Source organism: Diadema antillarum, unplaced genomic scaffold (genome assembly GCF_040938485.1).
Source record: "Diadema antillarum isolate AM-2024a unplaced genomic scaffold, OU_Dant_1.0 scf00000035, whole genome shotgun sequence".
Classification (NCBI taxonomy): Eukaryota; Metazoa; Echinodermata; class Echinoidea; order Diadematoida; family Diadematidae; genus Diadema; species Diadema antillarum.
The window spans coordinates 4,739,552-4,766,152 of record NW_027270924.1 but is presented as its reverse complement, the minus strand read 5'-3'; the positions used below and the strand labels follow the sequence as shown (position 1 = coordinate 4,766,152).

Here is a 26,601-nt window from a genome sequence, read left to right as displayed (position 1 = left end):
GCGATAATCACGCCCCCCCCCACCCCCCCCCCCCCCACCCCCGCCATAAATATTCCTACTTTTCTATTTTGCTAGCATCTTTTCTTTATGTCAATCTGCCAGCCTGTACAAAAGGTACTTTTTTATTCGTCCAAATATTCTCTTCGACAGTGTGCACTAGATCGCGGAATTTGCAACAGCTCCCTCATGTGACAAGTCTCAGAAAGCATTATCTAGCAAAGGAGTTCTGCACTATATGACATGATTACATTTCAGACAGTGCAAAGCATAGTGGGATGTAGTAAGCCGACCTTCTGAAGCAGAGCAAAGAGTTACGAGATATGGTACCCATAATCATATAATATAAAGCATCTAATAATTATGCCTGTAAAACAATAGGGCGCTCTTTCTGACAACAAAACAATTAATTTACTTCATACTGGAGACTGACAAGAGAAATCAATGATAGGAGAAAACTTAATTGACAGGTAATAATTGAAGTAGGGAGTATACAGGTGTAAAAAGGGAAATAAAGAGATGAAAAGCATGTGTGCAGAGAGAATGATGGAGGTAGACAATTATACAACAAGGTGAACATTGAGGCAAATCATTGAAGCAAAGTGAAATCTCTCCTTCATTTCAATTAGGAGAATTTATATACACAACATAGAATTGCAGACAAATGTAAGACAATCTAACATTTACATCTAGCATCTAGCATACAAGTACAGTCAAACCTGCCTTAGCGGCCACCTGCTGTATAAAGCCACTGAAAGTTCCCTTCCCTATAAATGAAAAGTCATGTCAAAGACCCTGTCTATAACAGCCACTTGTTTTCACCTCCCTGGAGGTTGGCCACTGTAGACAGGTTTGACGGTACACACTTTACAAACATGAATACATTGAATAAATAATTTGTCTTGCTAGAACATGGTAACAGTGGTATAAACAGCTGTACAGACAGTACAATGCACTGAAGACATGTTTTACAGACAAACAGAATACATACCCACAAACCATCCTAGGACAGTACAAAAGTTTATGAAGAGAAATTTGGTCAGTCTTACAATTGCAACCATTTTAATCCTAATATGATTTTTCCTTTGACTCCTTGTTTTATAATATACCAATATGTATTGCATTGTTCTCTTTCCTTTGTTCTCAAATTATCTTTTTCTGTCTTTCTCTCCTTCACTATACATCTCTTCATTCTTGTGAGTAAATGCTTATCTCTTCATATTCATATATTAATACCTGCTAAAGATACAGTATCTTGACATAAATAATGTTTATATCTCCTATTGGATATCTCTCAATACGAGTCAATATATCTCAAGAATGATATACATGTTTATCTCTCCCATGCATTAGAAGCGTGTGTTGTTGTCTGTTCAATTTTTTACCGTTCAATGTGTAGGTGAATGTATATCATTCCCCATAGGCTTCCATTGTTTACTGTTCAATAATACATTGTATCTTGTCTCGTCTGCTACACGAGCGCTTGCTGATTGCACGAACGCTTACTACTAGTGCGCAAAATCTTCAATTCTAAGTTTGCTATTTGCTTGACATGTAATTGTGTAGGGAATACTACTTTTTCAGTGCTGAGTCAACTTCAAAGTTGAGTAGAAGTCTGGTACTTTTGTGCAGTTTATACTTTCTCTACGTACATAATGATTATAGATGATAATAATTACATTGGACAGCATTAATTTATGGAATACCAGGGAATAAGGTACTTGTTAGGTTCAATATTGCTCTCATCTCCAATTCATGCAATATTGGCCCTAACTCATGCAATATTTCCTGGTATCCCATTCACAGCCATCCAATATAATATACATATATTGCATGTTTATCTCTTCTAGTCAATAACACCTGATACCACTCAATACATCTTTATATTTCACACTCCTTACCTTTCCTTCCATCACTTCCATGATCCCACTCTGTGATCTGTTCCTGGACGTATTTAATATCTACAGCATCCAGCCATCCAATATATATATATATTTCATGTTTATCTCTTCTATTCCATTACTCTTGATACCTGTCTATATATCTTGATATACCTTGATACAATGTATATTTTAATATAGGTTGTATCTCTTCTATTCCTATCCCCTTATACCAGTCAATATATCTTAATATTTTCAACTCCTTACCTTTCCTTCCATCACCTCCATGATCCCACTCTGACACTCTGTAATCTGTTCCTGGACGTATTCAATATTAGCATTCAATCCATCAATCTGTTCATCGAGCTCCTTGATAGCTGACAGATCTTTGCCTCCTCCCTTAACAGCCTGGTCTCTCTTTGTCAAATATTTCTCTACTTTTTTACTTAGTTTGTGTCTGTGATGGATGAACCTCTCCATGTCTCTCTCCATGTGAGAGATGGTTTGTCTCCTAGCAACGATGTCTGTGATCTGAAAGAGGGCGACAAAAACGTAAATGAGATGAAAATATCACTGACTTAACTCTTACTGAAGATATTTAATTTTGATTAATGCAAGTAAATCCTTTCAAAATTAACCCAAATCACGTTTCATTCCACGGATCTTAAAAATCCAACTTCGCACAGTTGATATGGAGGGTTTACCAGACAAAAATTTTTAAAAATCGAAATTTTCAGGTGATCTTGATAAAGAAATGGCAAAATATCAAGACTTGGGAAAAATATAGGAAATCAGATTTATGTGTAATTTACAAAATATCATGTTTGATGCTATACTTTGCCCATCTCCATTCTTATGTCCACTACCTACGCTCACTTTCCATGACCATTTTCTATGTTCATTTCCTATATCTGCTTCTATGTCCTCTTTCTATGTTCTCTTTCTATGTCCACTTTTTATGTCTACTTTCTATGTCCACATTCTACGTCTACATTCTACGTCCATGTTCTGTGGCCATGTTCTACATCCATGTTTTACAATGTCAATGTTCTACATGTCCATTCAAAATGTGTCCACTGTATGCATAAAGTCATTTATGATTGTGTGTTAACCAGGGTAGAGTGAAGTCCAGCCCTAGAGAATTAACCTATTGAGCAAAGTTTGATTTTGCTACAACACACATTTCCCATAGACACCTGCCTGAGCATACTCAGGACTCGTCCTCAACGGGTTAAAGATCAGTCCATTCCTACCTTCCTCTCCACCATGTTCCACTTCTGCCTTGCTGCGCGAGACGAATATTCACTAGTATTCTTCCTCCCATGCTTAGCTGGTCTGCCTGTGTCCACCTTGGCCATCCCTCGTCGACTTAATGACCTTTGACCCGCGGGGCCTGTCTCTGCCGGGGCACTAGAGGGCTTCTTGGCGGGTCGGGTCACTCGGCCTGCCACCTTGTCTGACATGGGTTTCTGATTCTTACGAAGGGCTTCAAGCTGAAACAGAGCGAGAGAAGATGAAACTTGGTGAAACACCAGGGACCAGTTTTACCAGGCTCTAAAATCAATCCTACGTTATACTGTAAAACACGATATATTCGCGGCATGAAATTTTTGCAAATTGCAGATGATGGCCTTCTTTGCGGCATGAAATCTTTGTGAGTTAGCTCTAAGACTTAATGCATATGGTGTAGACAAGAACTTTCACATGTGCTTTAATTTTGCAAATCTTGGCTCACCGAAATTAAAATGCATGTGACATTCCTTGTTTTACAGTATACAACTGATCTTAGGGAGAATTTTGGGATCAACCCATCCTCAAAATTTAGGAACTATTTCACTTACCATTTGGGAACAACATCTTGCTCCCACCATGGCATATTCTACAATACATTCTGAATTCTATGTATCCCCTTCGCAACTTGATACAATGCCAATCTGTTCCAACTTTGAGTTCATCGTTGGGCTCGATATAGTTTTCATGTTAGTGAAACAGGGTAAAGAACACAAGTCATTATTCCATCCTCTTCCTCATTCAGCCATGTTTACCTCAAAGCAAACTGTCAGGGCAGTTTCCTTCGTCAAAGTCTTTTTCTTCTTAGCACTGAAATGGATATACTGTAACATATTCCATTTGAAGCCAGATTCAAGGAAGTGGTGTGTAATTCAAGGCTACTAGATAAAACCATGACACACAGTGCCTTGAAACACCTGTTGGTCATTGGAATGTGTATCCTTTACGAGTCAAGTTGTTATCTGTTATCAATCATTAGATACAATACATGCACACACATGATTACAGTATCAGCCCTACTCTAACAATCTTTCACTCAGCGACCACCGGAATGCAATCATTTAAACTCTTTGTGAGTTGTTTGAAAGTTTCCATGGTGAAGTAAAGGAGAAAGACAGGTTTGCAGTACCACCATGTGTATGAAATCCTTTCAAGGATTGTCAGTGGGTGAAAGAAGAACCTAGAAAGAGAAGAGCTGAGGAGGGAAGTGACACAGGGAGAGTGTAAGGCAGGCAAATAGTGATAGTTGAGGGACATTGGACAATAGAGGGAGCACTAATGGAGATGTGTGAGTTGTAAGGAAGACTAGAGTGAGAATCAAGTAAAGGGTTTGGAAGTCAGCAGGAAGAGAAAGAAATCCTCACTGCTTCATGTTTCCTCTTCAAGACAATCTCTCTCTGCTTGGCCGATGCCTCCAGAGATTTGATCTGAGTCTCTTGTCTCCTGGATTCTTTCTTCAGTCTCTGGATCTCTCGGGACGACTGCTGGTCTCGGCTACGACTCTTCTGCTGCTCCTCTCGGATCTGCTTCATGAGCTTCACCTGAAGGGGAGAATTTGGTGAGAGAGAACTATTATAGATAAACAGACAGACAAGCAAGCAGACAAAGTAAGGGGGAGAAGGGGAGTGAAACAGGCAAAAGTGACAGAGACCTATTCAGCTTGTTAACCAATATAAACAATCAACTCTTCATGAGCTTCACCTGTAGGGGGAGGATTAGGTGAGAGAGAATTATTATAGATAGACAGAGGGACAGACGGACAAACATACATCGTGAGGGAGGAGGAGAGAATGATTATAGACAAACAGAGTGAGAAAGGGAAAGAGAGAGACAGCAAACAGTGTGTCATTAAATTGATTTGGACCTACAAATTTTTTGAATTCGGATGGTTAACCAGTCAATCTCACAGTCAATCTGATAGAATCTGACCCTTCTCATGTAGAGGGAGGATGAAGATTGGGTGAGAGAGAATGATTATAAACAGACAGAAAGACGGACCAACGGACAGACAGACATAGTGACGAAGGAAGAAAGATAAACAGTGTGTCATTGAACTAATCAGATTATTAACCAGTCAATCTCACAGTCAATCTACGGAATGGAATATCACCATTCTCACATGAATACCCATCTACCTTCCTACACTGAGATTCTCAACCAACTTGAATCCTAAAATACTGAGTGAAGTCACCATCAAACTATTAAGACTCAAATGGGAACACAATGGGGTAGTATTTGAGAATTATCATTCCTCAAGCACACTGATCCACTGGTTGGAGACATAGTACACTACATTTTTTTTTTTCATTAACCAGGCATTCAAAGTAGAGACTGTGCTTAAAATTCACCTCAGTGAAAACAGAATTCTGTATTATCATGACAAAATATATGTACCTACAGGCACTTCCTACCTCCCCGCGGCGATAGAAACTACATGTCTCAAAGAATATTTAGCAGAACTACAGATGTCATAAAAGTGCATTATTCACATAGGTCACATTAATCAAATTTGTATTGAATTTGGTACGTGTATTGAATTTCTAGTGTAAAAGTTACTAAATTGTTGACTTCTTTCAATCAAGAGTCATTCAATCTGGACTAAAAAAAAAAGAATGTTCTTCCTTCCAAAGCAGTCTGATTATCTAGTGAAAGCTGTATAAAAACAGGAAGTCTGTTAAATCTGTGATATCTGGAGAAAAAAAATAGAATGAGCTTTAAACATCAGAATATTTTTTTTTAATGTGCAGTGGTGCCAATTGACACCAGTAGTTTGCCATTCTCCACCACACTCATCATAACCTGCATGCCAACGAGACAAAGTGACCTCTGACCTTGGTTTCTTTCATCTTGGTCACTTCATCCTGGAGTCCTTTCATCTGTTTCTCAAAACGAGATTTAGTCTTGAGAATCTTGCTGTGTTCTTTCTGAGCCTTCAGCAATCGGTCCTTCTCTTCAGACAACTTCTTTAGTTTGATCTCAAATTCCTTCCTGATTTTATCTGCTTTGTCCTTTGTCCTTGACTCGGCCATTGACCCTGGTGAACAAGGATAAGAAAGTGACCACGGTAAAAAAATCTCATTCCACAATCTGTCTTAAGCCAAACACACATTACACAATTTGACCGGTTGCACAGCTAGAGATGCGAGCAAGGTCATATGACCAGTAGCACGACTCGACATCGAACACTATATGATCAGACTACAGAGATATGCCTACGACCGTTCTGATTTCAGTACATTATATTGTAGTTTGATGGACGGAAAGCCCACAACCAGTTGTGAAAATCACCTCCAACAAAATTGTACACTACTGTACTATTCAGCTATTGCTCATAGCAATGTCAGTGTTATTTGATATATAGTTTGTGAACTATCAAGGATCAAAAGTGGGAAATGTTTGTTTTATAACTCATAGTACAAACTGTAAGGCAACTCTTTTTAAACGAAATTCCTTCGATATGTTTTTTCATGAGCTGAATTGTTAACTTGTTAGACGTTTTCTGGTGTACGGTACAAACTACACGTACAGTACATGCACATAATGCATTGTATACCACTCTAATATGGAGCATTCTAAATGTTGGTGTCCATTTATACAGAGTTTAGAGGGCTTCAGAGCCTGATACCCAGTAGCCCTTTAAAGACAAGTCCAGAGTTTACTCAGGCAAGAGTGTCTATGGGAAATGCATGGTGTAGAAGCCGTTCTTAATAGATTAATACAGAGTAGGGGTGCTTCAGAAGCTTTCTTAAAGTAATCATAACACCCAGGTACAGCCAGGGTCTTACTCACCCAAATTTTCCAGGACCTTATCTCGTTCACTCTCCGTCTCTCTGATCTTGTCATGAAGTGAGCAAAGTTTCTCTTCATACTGAGCCTTCATAGCATGAAGTCTCTTCTGACTCAGTTCTAACTCCTCTATCAGTCTCTGTTTGATGTTGATCTCACACGAAAGCTCCGCCAGGTTTTCTTGAAGCTGGGACGTCTCTGTTTCAAAGGGAATCATCAGTATTCACGGTCAACAAGGATTTCTTGGATTGGATGTCCAAGCAATGGTATGGAGTACACATTACATGTTGCATTTTTTTTTTACTTAACATCAATTTTTTTCATGAAAGGCTCTCATTTACTGAAAGAGAAATTCTGCCCCCTCTTTTTCTGAAGTTTGGAATTACAAATGAATCAATGGGAAAGTGGAATTTTAGCAGTTTTTCAGTATCACTATTTTGTAGAATAGTGTGATGAGGTACAAAACTGTATGTCTTGGGGCCCCTTTTTCATTGTTTAAACCTATAATATCTTATATCTGTTCATTTCTAACCCTTCACATACCTCATTTACAACTCTGGAAACTTTTGAAAGGATGATGCTACTGCTTTGAAACACAGTATTTGTCATGTATGGCATACCTTACCAGTGCATGCTCAATTCTAGCTTAATCCCATAATCCCTTCATTGTTGTCCCTATGGAGCACTACATCCTGTTTTTTGTCCCAATCACTGCAGAGCACAGCTTGGTAAGATTAAGTGCTTGAATAGACCCTCAACTTCAGAGTCTCTCTTGTTAGTACCACACTTCTCCTGAGTGTGTACTTTCTTTCCAATATCTAGATAGGATAGGAGATCCCATTTGAATTGAATTTAAAGTACTAAAGTCTGCCTGTTCAGAATCTGCCATTAATTGAAGATCCATGTCTGGCGACTTTTTGTTCGTTTTGTGATGCAGGGTCACAAAGTGAAACTAAGGAATTAATGAGAAATCTCACCTTCCTCATCAGATTCTGAGTCACTGCTACTACTGGAGTCCTTGTCATCATCGTCTTCATCATCGGCATCGAGCTCCTCCTTCTCCTCCTCGTCCTTTTCTTCCTTCCCTCCTTCCATCTCAGTGTCCTGCACTGAGTCATGACTCTCATCGGTCACTTCTTCACAAGACTCTATGTCCTTCTCGCTGCCACTGAATGATCAAATTACAGCAAGAGTTTGATAGCAAAAGAAATAAGGTGCTACTTTTTAACATTTGAATGAAGTCTAGTTATCAGGGCCCCGTTGCAAGAAAGTTGCAATCAATTGCAAATAATTGCTAATTTTGAAACAACCATTCTGATTGGCTCAGGGTCTGCCCTATTAAGAAGACATGCATGCAACAATGATTTTGATTGGCCAGTGACAATCAGTTGCAAGTTGCGTTTAAACGCAAAGTTTCTTGCAACGGGGCCCAGATAGAGTAATTTTGAGATCATGTCCATGACACCTCACATGTCTAATACACAACAAAGAATATTTCAAATCACAGCAAGAGTTCGAAATTAGGGAATGCTTTTAAGCATGTAGAATTAAGTCTATAATCAAACAATGTAAAATGAGACCATCCCCATGAGATCCTTCACATGTAACACAACTAGGAATATTTCAAATCATAGCAAGAGTTTGAAATAAGGTGATACTTTTTGACATTTTTAATCATGGCCATAATCAGACAGAGTAAAATGAGACCACGTCAATAACACCTCACATGTTTACACAAGAAGGAACATTTTAGAAGACACGGTGAAAACATTCCATAATTTAATTTTGTTTTCTCTATTTTTAGCAGCTTTAATCTCAAATACCTGAAATAAAAATTCAACTGTCTAAAGTTTATCTGTTCTTCGTAGTTACACAAAGGGAAAGACATCACAACATTTTCTCTTACTGACATTACAGACCCAGTAGCCTGGCCAGAAAAAGATTGTTGTGATTGTAGTGAAGTCTTTTAATCTGCTGCCCACCTACAGGTACATTAAAAAACCACAACTAGCGCAGGCCTGCTAGAATAGAGTTCCCGTCAGTGAATATGTGCACAGAAGAGTACCGCTATTGGTACCGTAGCAGAAGTGCACCTTTATTGGTAACAAACATGTGCTCATAACAGTAACATTCAATTTCACTTGAGATTCTTTGGCTGAGTATGTATTTTACACAGAGATCACTGATAAAGCAACACACAACTTGTTACAGCAGGGGATTCTCAAATATAACTAAGTTGGACCAGCCTTCCCAAACCATGAGATATCTTCGGCTACTATGTGTTGTTTTAAGGTTTGCATGGTGAAGTAAATGAGGGAGAAAGATTTGCGGTGACATCATGTGTATGAAGTCCTTAACCGGATCGTTGTTTGGCAGAAGAGCCTAGAAAGAGGAGAAATGAAGAGGACGTTTCAGGCAGGTTGACTGTCCTTCGTCAGAAGGCTACTGTATCTTAAGATCTAAAACCAAGTCTGACTGATCACCATGACAACATACCCATGAGAATGTCTCCTCTTCTCAACCTGTTTGATCTTCTCTTGATCACTCTCCACCTGTTTCTTGGCATCAGCCAGGACGGAGGCCACTCTGGTGTCCTCATCACCATGGAACTCATTCTCAAATCTGGAGAGAGGAACAAAGAGACTTGGAGTCAATATCAAGAAACAAAAGCTGCATTCATGCAAAGGAAAAAAATGTTTCCTTATCGCAATGCAAAACTCATGTTTATTTGCTATCGTTCACACAAACTATAATTACACGGTTGTGAAATGTAAAATACAAGTAGTTTTTTCTTTTAATACTCATAAGTACCATTCATACACAATTGAATTAATGCTTTTTGAAACTCGAGTTGTGTAATGCCATGTACAAAATGTCAATTCTTGTGTGTGGATACCAAAAAATCTGTAATTACAGCGTATCATGATCTGCATTGCAATGCAAAAATCCTGCTTGCTTTCGTCAGTGAAGGGTACATTGTCAATCAGTAGCAATAAATACAATTTGACAGATTCATTACTTCGAAGAAAACAAAATTTTTATTACATGCAAGTCTACTACATTGATATGTTCACATTCATGAAATTCTTTGGTCCAGATATATTTACATCGCATCTGATAGACAAATTGCCCTACATTGATGTATTAATGTCGATGTAGTGCAATTTGTCAATCAGTTAATACTAAGTATATTGATATGACTTCACATAATGTTCCAGCTGAATCTAATGAGGTAAAGACTTGATGTTGGACTCCAAAGAGAATTCAAGGATAAGAGTTTGATGAGTTGAATACAAAGTCGTCGTAAAATCAAATACGGACTTTGTCAATCAGTAGCAATTAAAACAATTTGATGGATTCATTAATTTGAAGAGCTCTCAACATACAATGACTTCACATAATGTCCAGTGGGATCCAGTGAGGTAAAGGCTTGATGTCTGAGTTTAAATTGGGAAATCACGTTTGAGAGTTTTAGATAACAGGGAGATTCAACCTAAAATCAACTACAGCCTAGACTTTCCTTCCATACTCACATGGGTGCATTGAAGATGACTGAGCTTGGTCTGAGGGGGACGTGGGATGGACTGTGGGTATGTCTTGGGGTGACTCTGACCGGTGAGTCCACTGCCTTCCTTCGTAGGGCTGAATTCATCGACTCACTCTCTACCAGCTTGGCTCTGGGATAAGAAGGAAAGGAGATATCTCATTTAATCTCATGGACTCCATTGGAGATCACAGGAAACTAAAGTGACACATCAACCAATTAAAATTTGTATCAACACAACTACCCCCACGGACAATGACTCCAGAGCTACGGTGTACATACGTACCGGTTAGTGATTGCCTCAGTGTAAAAATTAGGGTTTGGGTTAGATTAACAGTTAGACTTTGGATTAGGTTTAGGATTGGGTTCAGGATTAGGATTAGGGTTAGGGTCAGGGAAGGGTCTGGGGTAATTGTCCAGGGGTTAACTGTATTGGAACCCAATTAACATTGTTAACTTGTATAGCAATGTCTTCTATAAAATGATGTAGTGTATTCCTGTGATCTGATTGGTCGATTGTGAACATCATCCTCTCAGTGATTACATGCACATTTTCTTTGAGTGTAATGAAGGCAAACAGAGACAGTCAAAGGGCAGCAGTGAGCTGGGTGTTAAAGGGATGGTATAGTATTTGTGGAGATGAGAATTGCCCTTTAACTTTTCGCGATACTACCAAGAAACCACTTCCAAAGTAGTAGAGACCATGCCATTGTAATAGAAATTCAACGTTTATTTGATAAAAGTCGGTTTTCAAATGGCTGAGACGTCCAAAATAAAGTAAAAACAAAGCAATCCTAATAAAAGGTGGGTCCCACCATTTATTAGGATTACTTTGTTTTGGGTATCTCAGCCATTTCAAAACCAATTTTCATCAAAAAAAAAGTTGAATTCCTCTTGGAATTACTTGCTCATTCATATTTCACAAGAAGTTTCTCATCATCTCACCCAAAAATGTAATAGAAACCTGAAGTTAGGTCTCAACCAAACCTATACGATCCCTCTAAAGAGTTTAGATGAAGTAGTCCTACCTGAGATCTTCTATCTCTTTGATGTATCCTGTCATCATGGTGGTCGTCTCATCCATCTCACCATCAGTGTGTCCTGTCAGGTCAAAGGTCATAAAACAGTTTACAGTAGATCTCACTTATCTTTCTATGGTACCCATACATAAATGTTCTCAGATGAGCAGTTGTAGTGTGTGATGTCTGGTTTAACATGACACATTCTTCATAAATATGTTTTGGCAAATACATGAATGAATTCAATTGAATTGCATGAATGGTTTTGAATTGAATGAATGGTTTATTGATCACGAAACTTCGCAGCCAAATGGCTGAATTGCATCTGATTTACATCGATAAAAATACAGTGAGACAAAATAACTTACATATACAAAACACGAACGAAATACAATCATTATGACAACAACAAATCATCAGTACATCAGTTGTGGCAATACATTCAGTATATAAAAATATAGGTTTTTAAAAGCAGGAATACCTCAGTTGAATTCTTTCGTATTGTGAGACTTTATACTTGATTTTCTGTGCTCACAGAAACCAAATGATGCACTATAACTTTTCAAAGACTTGAGCTTAACCAATTCAACACACGGTGCCATGATGACAATAATAGTACTGAATGAAATCTGGTAAAAATGTCGGCCTTAAGAGAAAAAGACAAATATGTAAAGATAAATCTGTCTCTAAAGATTACTGTTACAATCAAACAAAAGTCAGAGATAATCAAACTTAAGTCAGATGTTAGCCAATCACAAAAGCGTATTCAGAGACTTATAATTGATATTCTAACTTGTGTTTGATATCAGCTGGACTAATGCTCTGATTACTGTAAAACACGATATAGAAACTGGTTCGAACATTTGGATTGAGCGCCACAGACAGGCTCCGCCCCTAACAACGACCAGAGTGATCTCATTGGTCAGTTTGCTGCTTGCCGCTAACCGAAGCGTGAAGCTCACGCACTGCCCAGTTCACTGGTGCGTGCTGGCGGGGTGCGCTATGCCCAGCCGCTTCTCCTAGCATCCTGGTCACTGATTGGTCGGTGAGGAGACCGCTGACGCTGTGTTTGAATAAGCATTTCGGGGGTTGCTAGGGCTTATCTTCTATTGTCCGGAGGTCAATACTGACTTGCGTGTTCCTTGATCGTGATTGCGTCGCAAGGAGAACTTTTAGGGCGCTTTTCTTGAAACAGTGATTTCCCAGATGTCTCGACTTGCTCTCCTTTAAATATCGATATATCCACAGCCGATTACCTTTATAAGATGTATTATATGTCATTTTAAAGCAGAAAGATTAGGAAATTGTGTCATGCAATTTTCAAATAATCGACCTCACCCGACTTTAGGATCATTTTGTTGTAGCGGGTCACATATTATTAACGGCATGAAAATTTCGCGAATTGGAGCCGACGGCCTTTATCGCTGCATGAAATTTTCGCAGATTGCTGCTGGCATCCAATGCATATTGTGTACGTAGGCAAGAACGTTCGCGTGCATTTTAATTTTGAGAATGTTGGCGCTGGCAAAGTTCACGAAATGTGACCCTGCACCTCAAAACAAACAAAAAGTCGCCAGACATGGATTTTTAGTTAAGAGTAGATTCTGAAAGAGCAGACTTTAAGCTTTAAAATGATGTATAACTCAATTCAAATGGACCCTCCTAACCTATCTAAGTATTGGTAAGAAAGGACACACTCTGGAAAGTGTGAACTGAGAAAACAGGCTCTGAAGTACAGGGTGTATTCAAGCACTTAATCTTTACCAAGCTATACTGGCTGTGGGATGAATGGAACAAAGAAACAGGATGTTGACCACTGGAGCAACAACAATGAAGGGGTTATCAGATTAAGCTGAAATTAAGCATGCTTCATTAGCACATTCTGTACATGACAAATGCCAACTTTCAATGCAGTAGCATTATTGTCTCTAAAGTTATTGGAGTCGAAAGTGAAGTGTATGGCTAGGGTTTTTGAGAAATGGGAAGAGGGTTCTATGAGAAACAACTAATCACACTATTCCACCAAAAAGTGTTCGAGAAAAACTGCTGAAAACACAAGTTCCTGTTTTTTTTAATGATCCCAAACTTTAATATGATATGGAAAAAGACTTGCTCTTTCAGAAAATATGAAAAGCTAAAAATTGGCACGGTTGACTCATTTCACTTATTTTCAGTCCTCACACAAAATCACTGTGTGCGACTTTTTGTTTGTTTTGAGATGCACGGTCACAAATTACAATGAATGTGAATATTCCTCTTTTTACAGAACAAAGTAGCTCTCACCTGGAGAAGCCGACATGCCAAACCTGGCCTGTTCAGCCACCAGTAAAGCAATCCTAGCTGTCAGTCCATCAATAGTCTCCTGTAAAGCCTTGATCCTTTCTCTCAGGTTTGTGTTCTCTACTTGAAGCATGGTGTTCTCATGGAAGAGGTCATTGATCTCCTCCACTCCATCAGAGTTCATTGACCTCTTACCCTGTACCATCACACATTAGTAGAGTGACAAAACAGATAAACATCAAACATAATTCTTCCTTTTTGCATTTGTGGTGGAGAGAGTGTGGTTGCAGTGATTTTGACAAAACACATACACATGAATTAAAGAAGGAAGGAAATCCTTTCCTTTTACATTTTTTTTTTTTTTTTTTTTTTTTTTTTTTTGGGGGGGGGAGGTAGTGCAGTTGTAGGTGTTTTCTTTTCCTGCTATCCCCTATGAATACTGGGGGCTTGATACGTATCTTCCAACGTCATTATGTCACTGCCATGAACTGTCTTCAAATGAAGTCAGACTGAGCCATGTCAACAACCTCAGGCTGAGTATTTCAATAATCACAAGGATTTAAAGCTAATAATAGTGGTCAACATGGCATTATGTTCATAGCTGCACATAAGTATTAAAGATGTAGGAATACTTTTAAAAAGTCACTGTAAATACATCACACCAGACCTGTCAAATAGTACGACTATACACCCGATGGAGGATAGTAAGCAAATAATCAACGTTGGTGAAGGTGATGGGACAAACTATCACTTCCGAGGCGACCTGGATGTAGCTATCTTTCCGCAGCGCAGCTGAGGAAAGATAGCGTACACATTCAGATCGCCGAGGAAGTGATAGTTTGTCTCATTGCCTGAAACTAAAAGTTGATTATTTGCTTTATATTCCACATCTACGGTCCTAGAAATTCCCATTTTATTCCACATCTGAAACAGTTTTAGCTGTCTTTAGGTATCCTTAGTATGGCTTAGCCTTGGCTATAGCCTCGGCTACGTGTGCGCGTAGATGACAAAACAATGAATTTGCTGCGCGCCGGCACCGAAGTGAAAGTGCGTTGCACTGTGTACTGTCAAGTGACCTAGGTCATATGATAGTCCACAGTGCAACGCACTTTTATTTCACACGTACTCATCTTGTGTTAGGACTGTGTAGACTGTGTGGAGATCAGCGAAACAAAAGGGACTATCAACATAGAGTGTAACAAACTTTTCTTCTCAGGTGATGTGATGGGCAAAACTACGCTTCATCACGTGATCAGCTCTGGACCAATCCTATTGCAACATTCTTAGTATGTGGAATATAATACTTATTAACCCGTTGAGGACAAGTCCCGAGTATACTCAAGTTGGGCAAGTGTCTATGGGAAATGCGTGTTGTAGCAAAATCAGTCCGTTCTCAACAGCGTAAGAAGAAAAACTGACCTGTTTGTAGTCGTTGAGTTCATCTTGCAGCCTCTTGATCTCAGCTCTGAGGACAGCCAGCTGACGACTGGTCTTATCCTGGTTGGCTACCACAACATTCTTGATATTCCTGGCTCTGTTAGCATAGCGCAGGGTGTTGAGAGTCTCCATAAAGTCTGGGTCTGAGGGACTCACGCAGGCTATCATTAGAGTTCGGCTGAAGAAAACAAATATCAGAGACAACATGTTAACTATCACTGATATCACTTAAACATTGATTGCATCTAATTATTGATAGCATTGACAGAATATCATCAATGAAAACATCTTACCATTGATAGAAAAAAAAACCAGTGATGGAATATTACCATTGGTGAAATAATTGATGGATTATTATCATTGATAGCATCTTACATGTACCACTGATAATATACAGCATGTTACCATTGACAGAATGTTACCATTCATACCATATTACTATTGATAGAATATTACCAGTAACAGCATCTTACCATTGATGTAATATTACCAATGATGGCATCTTACCATTGATGTAATATTACCAGTAATAGCATCTTACCATTGATGTAATATTACCAATGATGGCATCTTACCATTGATGTAATATTACCAGTAATAGCATCTTACCATTGATGTAATATTACCAATGATGGTATCTTACCATTGATGTAATATTACCAGTAATAGCATCTTACCATTGATGTAATATTACCAATGATGGCATCTTACCATTGATGTAATATTACCAGTAATAGCATCTTACCATTGATGTAATATTACCAATGATACCATCTTACCATTGATAGAAAATTACCACTGATGGAATATTACCATTGGTAGAATTATTGATGGGATATTACTACTGATAGTATCTTATCATTGAGAGCATTTTAGCATTGTTGGAACATTACCATTGATAGTGCATACAATATTACCAGTTATAGGACATTACCACTGATAGCATTTTACCATTGATAGAACATTACCATTGATGTGAAACACGTTACCAATGCTACTCATACAGCAAAGTTTTAAGTCAGTACTGATATACTGCCAAGAACCTCAATCCCACACCCTTCACCATTCATAACATCTTACTATGAAATCATAGGATTTTACCATTGATAATCATACAGCAAAGTTTTATGTCAAACTATCAAAAATCCCAATCCCACACCTGTCACCATTCATAACATCTTACTATTAAATCATAGGATTTTACTATTGATATTCATACAGCAAAGATTTACGTATATCAAAAATCCCAATCCAACACCTGTCACCATTCATAACATCTTACTATTAAATCATAGGATTTTACTATTGATAATCATACAGCAAAGTTTTACGTACATCAAAAATCCCAATCCAACACCTGTCACCATTCATAACATCTTACTATTAAATCATAGGATTTTACTATTGATAATCATACAGCAAAGTTTTACGTACATCAAAAATCCCAATCCAACACCTGTCACCATTCATAACATCTTACTATTAAATCATAGGATTTTACTATTGATAATCATACAGCAAAGTTTTACGTACATCAAAAATCCCAATCCAACACCTGTCACCATTCATAACATCTTACTATTAAATCATAGGATTTTACTATTGATAATCATACAGCAAAGTTTTACGTACATCAAAAATCCCAATCCAACACCTGTCACCATTCATAACATCTTACTATTAAATCATACCATCTTTCCATTGACAATCACACAACAAAGTTTTATATCAAGAATCCCAATCCCACTCCTCCTCACCTGTTTCCTCCCAGTGAATCTTGAAGGAGACGAGTCAGTTTAGAATCTCGGTATGGAACGTGAGAAGATTTCTTGGCTGGGTCTCCTAAAGCACTGATCACATTCCCCAAGGCAAGCTGTGTGAGAGAAGAGAGAACCATGTATTAGAATGTCTGTAAAGCCTGCCGCACACTACGATGTATACAACTCACGACTATACGACCTTAAGACCATAAGACCCAGTTGTATGACCAGCCAATGCACACTATACGACCTAAACTTACAAGTAGGCTTACAACTGTTTTGTCTTCAGTACATTTTACCATTGAGAATTAAAGCGCAAATGGAAACTAGCAAGACTGGTGGTGTGACACTTCTGGTCTTAAAGGGATTGTATTGTTTTGGCTGAGACCTAATTTCCGGTTTCTAATATTTTTTGGTGAGATAATGAGAAACCTCTTTAAATATGAAATATGAAAGAGCATGTAATTCCATGAGGAATTCAATGTTTATTTAATGAAAATTGGTTTTGAAATGGCTGAGATATCCAAAACAGAGTGATTCTAGTAACGTGTGGGACCCACACTTTATTACGATCGCTTTGTTCTACTTTGTTTTTCAATGTTTCAGTTATTCCAAACCCGATTTTCATCAAATGAACTTTGAATTCCTCTTAAAATGGTATGCTCTGTACTATTTCATAAGTGTTTTCTTGGTATCTCGCAAAAAGTTAAAAGCCCTATTTTCATCTCCACCAATACTGTACTATCCCTTTAACGTCGTAAGCCAATCAGATCGTACAGTGTGCAGCGGGCTGCAGAATGATTGCGACTCGACTAAAAACAGAATGTGAAAGTCATTTATGACATGTGGACACTCAAATTCTATCAAGTAAAAGATGCATGAAGTTAAAAACATATTACGTGAATTTATCAAATCTACAATGCTCTGAGAATAAATAACTTTTCATTGTGTATCTAGTCCTTGTCTTCTTCTTGATTTACAGCAGTGTGCCAGGTTGATACCATTTCCTAACTACTGCTGGTCACCTGTGGCAAACCACATGGGGTCTCAGCATTAACTTGCCTGTTTTCTGGCATAGGGATGTGGGTGTGCATCTAGTGATGTAGTACAATGATTATGGAGGTTTAACATAGCCCAGTACTGTAAAACAAGGAATGTTCGCATGCATTTCAATTTCAAAAATTTTGCGAGAGCCAGGAAACGCGATGTTAAAAGGCACATGAAAGTGCATACACATTGAACGTTAGAGGCAGCTCACAAAAATTTCATGCCGCAAAAATATCTTGTTTGACAGTACTCCATCCATTGCTCAACCCCCGACTTGTTCCACAAACCCCTACAGTTTACCCCTGGGACCGAGTCTACTTACTAGCCCACAGTTTATTGAAATGTCTTCCATCACAAACTCCTACAGTTTACCCCTGGGACCTACAACCGTAGTCTACTTACCAGCCCACAGTTTATTGAGATGCCCTCCTTGGCCCTGTCTCCGGTTGCTCCCGTTCTCTTCAATCTCTCTGAACCAGCGAGATCCACAAAGTGGAATTTAGCCGTCAGCGTTTCAAACTCATGCATGGCTTCTCCGTCCGTTGCCTTCTCCACCACCTTCTCCTCCCCCTCAGCATCGTTAGACTGAAAGAATCAAAGACATCACTCAGAATGAGGTACTACCATTGGAGTCATTAGACATCACTCAATGTTGCGCACTGCATGAATATAAGGCACACTATGATAATGACAATGATAATAAAACGCATCTACATCTATATTGCAACATCTATCTGGTAAAACTATTATGAGGCAAATTATGAAGTAGGAGGATATTAGAGAGAAAAAATGTAATAAACTGTAGACAATTACAAACTTGTGTCCGTTACATATTGCATGCTTTTGTGGAAAGGATTGCTTTCAGGTTAGCTGTTAAAAAAATCCAATATTTGAAAACTAGATACTGTACGAGTTGAAATTTTCACGTACAGATATTTTGGCGAATTGCTACTTGAAGGACATTTTTGTGTGTTGTTAATTTCGCGGTTGCGAGGGTCTATTAACTGAACTTAGTTATTTGAACATTGTTATTTTCGTGGTTCAAAGGCCATTCGCGATAATAAAACCACCGCGAAAATTTCAGCTCATACAGTATTAGATATCAACAGGAAACTAATTCCACGAACATGATGTAACAGCTTGGAAGACTCAGTCTGTAAATGAATGATGACAAAGCCAATCAAACTCAATGGTGAGTTCATACTTTGCAGCTAGATAACTATGTAGAGAACATGGTCACAACTTGTGTTTGAACTTGATTTATAAAGAGTTAAGCCTACATCACTGCCATGTAATGAAATGCAAATTATCAAGGCCTCCTGAGGCAAAGCTCAGACTATCCCTACGTCTACCATGACACCACAGGGGGTAATGTTTAGAAGCTGTTACCATGGTAATTAATCTCTGCTGCTTGATGTGTAGAGTAAATATTGCATGTGAACGGGAGCTTTGTGAGTTCATCTTGGTGCTAGCTGTGGTTCTTGACAAGGCCCCAGCCTGTAGAGCCTGGAGGGTCTGATGGAAGGAAGACGAGACAAGGGATTGGTATGTCAGGCAAGCCTTTCATAAAGATATTTGCATACATACATTAACAGCTTAAAGGGGAATTCTCCTCATATCAATACATTAATTGAGTAAAGATATTAAGAATATCAGAATTATATAACCAGTAATGACAGCACCAATGCTTTAGAAATTCTGAACTTTTAAAGAGATTGTCCAATTTTCATCAAACCTAACTGTGTTCTATCAATACAGCTGTATTCACTCAATACATGTTTATTTGGGTTTCTTTCCCCTTAAATGAAGGCACATTCATCTCTTGTACATAACCCATTTAGAAAGTCATTTTACATTATACACATATTGCATGACACTATTTGAAATTTAGTCTGTTATCATACTAGCGATATGATTTCTGACGAGTCTAAATCATATGAAATCACATTCTCTCTGAATCAGACTGGCATGGTATCAGTTTCCATGATACATTTGTTATCGACATTATTATTTAAGTCCATTTTGTTCATGTCAAACACACAATGCACTGGGCTAGGGTTACAGAAGCTGTGTATCACATTAACCCATTGAGGACAAGTCCCAAGAATATTTGGGCAGGTGTCTATGAGAAAAACATGTTACAGCAAAATGAGTCCATCCTCAATGGGTTTACTAAGAGCTAATACAACAGCCTGACTCCTAGACAAGTCATATCATGGTATCCGCCCTTCTCTCTCTCTCTCTCTCTCTCTGACCACGCCCTCTTCTTACCTCTTGCTCTGATGTCACAGTCCTCGTTGTCACGCCAACAACATAGATCCCTCCCACTGCATCTTCATGAATCTTGATGTGAGATTTCTTGCTCTGTGATTGGAGGAAGTATAAAGATGGGAGTTACTTAGTCAGCAGTCCACTGTTTGAAATACATGTATTCTGGTTGACTACCACAGGATATTGCATACATTGTACGATGTTGGTTTATAGCTGGCCATTTGTCAAATCATCACACAAGACTGCATTAAAAGGTCAATCAACATTATACTGAGAAACACAACCGTTGTAGTGTATGAAATGACTGTTTATTCTTATCCAATTTCATCACATTTGTTTATCAACTTCTTGCACAATAAACCTTAGAAACTGTCATAAAGTCAAATCACAATCAGCAGCTTTTATAAGAAGAAGACAGTGCTTTGTCATTCACTGGTAGACGTCCTGTTTTTGTAGTATGACCTGTAGAAAGTCAAATATCAGTATTTTGTGATTGTTCTTTGTTTCACTATAAACCATCAGAAATTCCTCATTACAAGTGTCAGAATGATTGTATTTTTTATACAAGTCCTGCGAGCATAGACTGCACTGATTTGACAAACATTCTGCTTTACACAAACTATAAAAGGATTATATTCACAGAAATCAGCAATCCTCCTGACTTACCCGACTGGACTCCAGGTCCCTAGCTGTGTCAAACAGGTCCAGGATCTCTTCATTGTACAGCTACAGTTAGAGGGAGAGATGGAATTTAAATAGGTTAGAAAAGGGAAAATGAAAGCTAAAGCAGGCATGGTTGGGTTCAATCATGATTTGACTTCTTCAAGAAATAACTAGGAAGTTTCAAGCCTTTGGAATGAATCATACCAGATGTAATTTCTTTAAAATTACCCTGACCATCAAAGTGGTCCACAACTTGAGATTTTAACATAATTTATAGCAAGCTCAGAATTTGAAAATATTGCAGAAATTGTATTGTACATTGAGCGCACATCAGGTACACATACCTGTAGTAAGCAATATTTCACAGCCTATTTCTCCTTGTGCTGCTTACATTCAATGTTCTCTCTCATGTTTTGCACACAAGTATTTAAGTACCAGGTAGTTTGATGTTTCTTGTGTTTTGCACATGTTTTTCACATGAACCTTGAATACAGTTTATTTTGAGCTTGTTGCAAATTCCTGACGATGTTGCACAACATGTTGCTGGCTTTGGAGGATGTTGCACAAGAGTTGAGGATGTTACAGTGACATGCTGAAACCCCTTGTAGACCACCCTGATAGTCACAGACAAGGAAGACCTCTGAACTACACGGATACCATTAAACAAGATATTGGGCATGTTTAAGCCAACGTGCAGATACTGATAACGGACAGAAATATTTAACATGGCACTGTGACTTCGACCTCGGATGCATCCATTCCAGTGGCGGATCCAGAGGGGGGCACACTGGGTGTGCACCCCATCTTTTTCAGGGGGTCAAAACAAAGAAATAAAAAGAAAAAATGGGTGTGCATGCACCCCCCCCCCCCCCTTTAATTTGTAAAGGCACCTCCTTTTTTACAGAATTCCTGGATCTGCCCCCTACATCTAGTGGTGGTAGTAGACTATTAAACTCACCTCCATAAACTCTGCATAGATCTTGAACTCTGGTGGCGGCTCACTCTTGGTAGCAGCCAGACTCCGCCTCTCCTCGATGCCAGTAAACAGGTGTCTCACAGCCCTAGGGATGATTCCTTTCTGGTCCTCAGTGATACCAGGCTCAAACCCAGTCCCCATGGAGTACGTCTTACCAGCTCCTGTCTGGCCATAGGCAAAGACTGTGGCATTGTATCCTTCAAAACACCTGGATGAAAAGACAATGATAATGTTATGACCTACCCTTCAAAAGAGCTGGATGAGAAGACTATTATGAATACCAATGTCCAAAAACAAAGTGGGAAAAAACAAACATATATTGAGAATCCAAAGAATTGTATCCCTGCAACATTGTGAATCTTGATTTTAACAGAAAAGTATTCAAATGTCAGCTAATGGGAAAAATACTTGGCATACTTCACAGAGAGAAGTATTAAACCATGACAAACATTTCAATGTAAATAATGTATCACAACATAATGAGTGCAAGGTTGTTTGAAGTTCAAACTTCAATTCTTTGGCCTAAACACCTTTGAGAGATTATAAACAGAAATGGATCCACTGCAACTTCAATAATGGGGTTATAACAAGATTTTGATTTATTGCCTCATTACAACATTTACACTCCCAAATGAACCCATTAGTCTGTGAAATATTTCCACAGCATTCAAAGAAAAGAGAAATCTAATTTAAAGGAATACCTCCATTCCTAGCTCCAAAGCAAACTTGTACTTTGACCTGACATTTCCTCACTGCCATCCTGTTATGAAATGTCATCTTGTGTGACAGTGTGGAGAAAGGAGGGCTAACCAAACAGCTTTGCTCTCCCTCTCTCTCTCCCTCTCTCTCTCTCTCTCTCTCTCTCTCTCTCTTGATGGGTGCAGTTTGGAGCACACTTTGTAGGACACCGACTTCTAAAGGGCATTAAAGACTTAATTTATTCTTCAAACTACAGGCATCTTTAATAGTAACACTCATATACAATGTACATGCAGGACATATTGGGTTTTGAATCGCGATGCAAATATATCTGTTACAATATTCTGAGAATTAGAAAGCTGTGTCTTTAAAAATGGAAGTTGTTGTGTTTTTTTTTCACTTCCCTTCCAAAGTATTTTCCTTCAACAGACACATGTACACAGTACATTTAGTGGACAGACTTTGGGATTACCAGCATTTTCTATTAAATTTGCAGCATTTTTGGCAAAAAAACATCTTATAGGGCAAAATACATACTGCACATGCTTTGCAACAGTTGACATCTCTGCAGACTTAAAAGTACATACTGTATCTTGGGTGTCAATACAGGGTACGCATACATTGTTGGCCTACGTGTACATGGTACTGTAGCCAACAGGTTTTAGTGATAGAACTCTCGTTAACTAATTGATTCCCACACACACTGCTACACCTGTTTGGTTGGTGTCAAGAGCTCACCCTTCAATGAGTGGATGTACAGTCTTCTGGTAGAGGAATTCCTGGCGACTGTCCATGTCAAAGACATAGTCATAGGTGAACATACGGTCAGGGCCCAAAGTGACCTGTGGCTCGTCGGGGTCAACGGCCGTACACACCCGGCAGGAGTCGATCTTTTCTCTGGCCAGCTGAGGCCGAATCCTACAGACATGGACAAAGAATATGATAAGTGGTCAGTGATCCGGAAAGAGTGGTTCAGGAGCCAATGACATGATACACAGAGAAAATGGCTGAACATAGAATTTGATATCAAAGATTAATATACTGTATTGAAAAGGGCCATCTAAGGGGGATTTACACATGCAATGCAGGCTCATCAGGGGTCGCACTTAACTTCTTTTTTTTTAACTAGCCAGGCGGACTACTTAGAATCAATTTTGACATTGAAGCAATATTTTGGCAAGCCAGACGGACTAGTAACTTCAGAATTTTATGATTTTTAGCTAGTCCGACGTGATTTTGGGTGGCCAATGGCCAGCGGACCATCGCCAATTTCGAACCCTGCTCATACAGGAATACACAGGGTTCATAGTGTTGAACAATGTATGGTCATATGGGTTACACGCAGGAGGCACACAATATGTGTAGGTTTATAAAAATCCTACTGTCACGTATGGGTCTGACTGGTGAACATACATAGTATAAACCAAGGGGTTCATCACAGGGGGGAACAAGCAATGAAAAGGTCATAAAAGGTATACAGACAACATACTGTAAGGGGTATAGAAAGAGACCTATTGTAATTTTGATGAATTGACACCATAGAACTTGGTGATATTTCCTTCATGTAAATACTGCTGGTCACCTGTCATTACTGTACAGATTGGCCCACAGTACAGTGTATTGTACCTTCTCCACTACACCAAGACTTTTCCACCTGTTCTATTTATTAAAGCCGTTGAAGAGTGGTAGTCTCAAGTACTGGATACGCCAAATATTTCGCGAGGTTTTTATTCTTGTGAATTTCGCGAGTCCGCTGCTTTTCGCGAAATTAGAGACACGCGAAAATATTGACTCTGATGCTGATACGAATGTGACGTACGCGTACACATTTCTCCGTTCAGTCCAGGACTCCACGATCACGAATTTACCCACTCGCGAAATTGTCGGGAAGTCCCGATTCGCGAAAATTTAAACTCGCGAAATATATGGCGTATACAGTACCACTGTATATGCAGGCAGGTGTCTATAGGAAATATGTGACATACCAATGTACAATTGTAACATACATTTGTACTGTACATGTTGCAACTTTAGTCAGCTTGTGCTCAATGGAAATGTAACAAGGTTTATGCAGTTGGCAATTATAACCAGACTACTGTGGTTGACTTTAAAAGACATGTATGAGATATTGTGTTAAATCTTTTTGTAAGAAAGATCTGACAGAGTATCTAACAATGCCTTCATGAGTTAATGCAAAAAATATGAATTCAGATCTGTATCATCAAAGTGTGTGTGAGATGGACAGTTGACTAGTTAACAAAACTTCACTGAACCAATCTCATTTTGCTGTGTCAACTCTACACAATGTACATCTCTATGGTGTATCGACACATCTTGTCTCCATTGTAAGACAGTGTACACAAGAGATTAGCTGAAGGTTGACACAACCAATGGTGCTTGGAGATTGTCTACTAAAGTGTCAACTAATGGGTGAATTCACATCAGAAGTACCGTGTGGTGTTCAAACACAATATTACACCCTTGATGACAGGACGATTCTGCTACAATACACATTTCCCATAGACACCTGCCTGAGTATACTCGGGACTCGTCTTAAAAAAACCTGTTAACTCTTAACGTGCCATGGTCGCCGAACGGCGACCATAGTCCTGACGTGCCATGGTCGCCGATCGGCGACTAAGAACAGCGAGAAAAACATTGATAATTTAAGTTCTTGTGGTATCGTAATGTGTTACACCACTCAACTGCCAATGGTATGCTCTGGTAGCTGATTAGCATAGCCATCGTTTCCACTAAAAATATGAGCATGCTTACATTGGAAAATTTAGGGTAAATACACGATTTTTCAGCTAGATGTATTTTTTTCACATCGGGAAAATCCGCAGCGGGCGCACCCTCTGCGAAATGTGTATGGATCAAAAGTCTCATAGGTAAACCACGCGTGTGTATGCTATTGACTCTGCGTGTATTGTCTATGCGGTTCCACTCGCATTGTTCCGCTTGGACGCTGTCCTGCGGGAAGCTGCTTTGATTTTGTCCCTCAAAGAGGGTCAGCTTTCGTTCGTCGGTCAAGTCTTTCATCCTTTTGTTTTGGTGAACGTCACTAATCGTCCCCACGCTAGCATAGGAATTGCGCGTGGACAAAGGCCGGCCGATTTCAATAGAGTACGCCCACCCGTGGTCTGCGTAGACAAAAGGAGGATTAGCAGGTTCTTCCTTCTTATGTGGACAAAAGACACTATTCCAGGGCCCGGGACAATTACTTTAGTTTCAAATACAGGATCTGGGACTAAAGGACTCAGATTTGGGAATGAATTACTGAGGCAGAAAGAGAAATTGCTACAGTGTAAGACAAAATAAACTACTAGTATTTTTGGAATCATACAATTCTAGAAGGCAATTTTGTTATCATTTGAAAGAGGAGATGTTGCTCTAAAACTTTCTCACAGAGTCAAGGGAGCGTTCCATTGAAGAAAAAACAAGACTGACTCTTTTTTTCCATACTACACAAAACTTTCTGATAATTTTTTTGATGTATCAAATATTTCTGCAATATTTCAGATTCAGATAGATATTGCGGCAAACTGACTGCATGACACGAAAGGGCAAACATTTCTTGATATATGGGTAATTCCATGGGGTTGGGACTGAAATTGTGACATACAAGTTGAAAATTCAAGTTGGGTAAATTGAAATTTTCTTTTTCCCCCTGATTTGTTACTCCCATTCTTCAACTTATTCCACTAGAAATCTGTTTATTACTTCGCACACTTTCAGTCAGCATGGGTAAACAGGTATGACAAATACCTACGTTACATGGACTTCATTTTGTGACATCCTCAATAATTTTGTGTTCTGAAATGATAACAATGAACATATCCCAGTTTTTTTCCACCATAACACATCAACATGTTATCTGACAGGCACATGAGATCATTATTAGTAAGATTGTCCATTCTGATATCAACTGCAAGACACTTTTATTAACATG

At 38.8% G+C, this 26,601-nt stretch overlaps 1 protein-coding gene across 1 annotated transcript in view; it reads right to left on the bottom strand.

Moving 5' to 3' along the window:
- The window catches only part of LOC139744342 (kinesin-like protein KIF21A), a 71,192-nt gene that overhangs the window by 25,136 nt on the left and 19,455 nt on the right, over window positions 1-26,601 (bottom strand). Inside the window, exons 2-19 of the mRNA XM_071654787.1 lie at window positions 23,388-23,567; window positions 21,933-22,158; window positions 20,978-21,037; window positions 20,312-20,404; window positions 19,430-19,555; window positions 18,443-18,625; window positions 16,991-17,106; window positions 15,216-15,411; window positions 13,800-13,992; window positions 11,526-11,598; window positions 10,487-10,630; window positions 9,450-9,575; window positions 7,931-8,121; window positions 6,957-7,151; window positions 5,999-6,201; window positions 4,532-4,708; window positions 3,131-3,370; window positions 2,145-2,408 (exon numbers count right to left, since the gene is read on the bottom strand). Coding sequence (XP_071510888.1) covers window positions 2,145-2,408; window positions 3,131-3,370; window positions 4,532-4,708; window positions 5,999-6,201; window positions 6,957-7,151; window positions 7,931-8,121; window positions 9,450-9,575; window positions 10,487-10,630; window positions 11,526-11,598; window positions 13,800-13,992; window positions 15,216-15,411; window positions 16,991-17,106; window positions 18,443-18,625; window positions 19,430-19,555; window positions 20,312-20,404; window positions 20,978-21,037; window positions 21,933-22,158; window positions 23,388-23,567 — 2,986 coding nt within the window. The remainder of the gene's footprint in view (window positions 1-2,144; window positions 2,409-3,130; window positions 3,371-4,531; window positions 4,709-5,998; window positions 6,202-6,956; window positions 7,152-7,930; window positions 8,122-9,449; window positions 9,576-10,486; window positions 10,631-11,525; window positions 11,599-13,799; window positions 13,993-15,215; window positions 15,412-16,990; window positions 17,107-18,442; window positions 18,626-19,429; window positions 19,556-20,311; window positions 20,405-20,977; window positions 21,038-21,932; window positions 22,159-23,387; window positions 23,568-26,601) is intronic.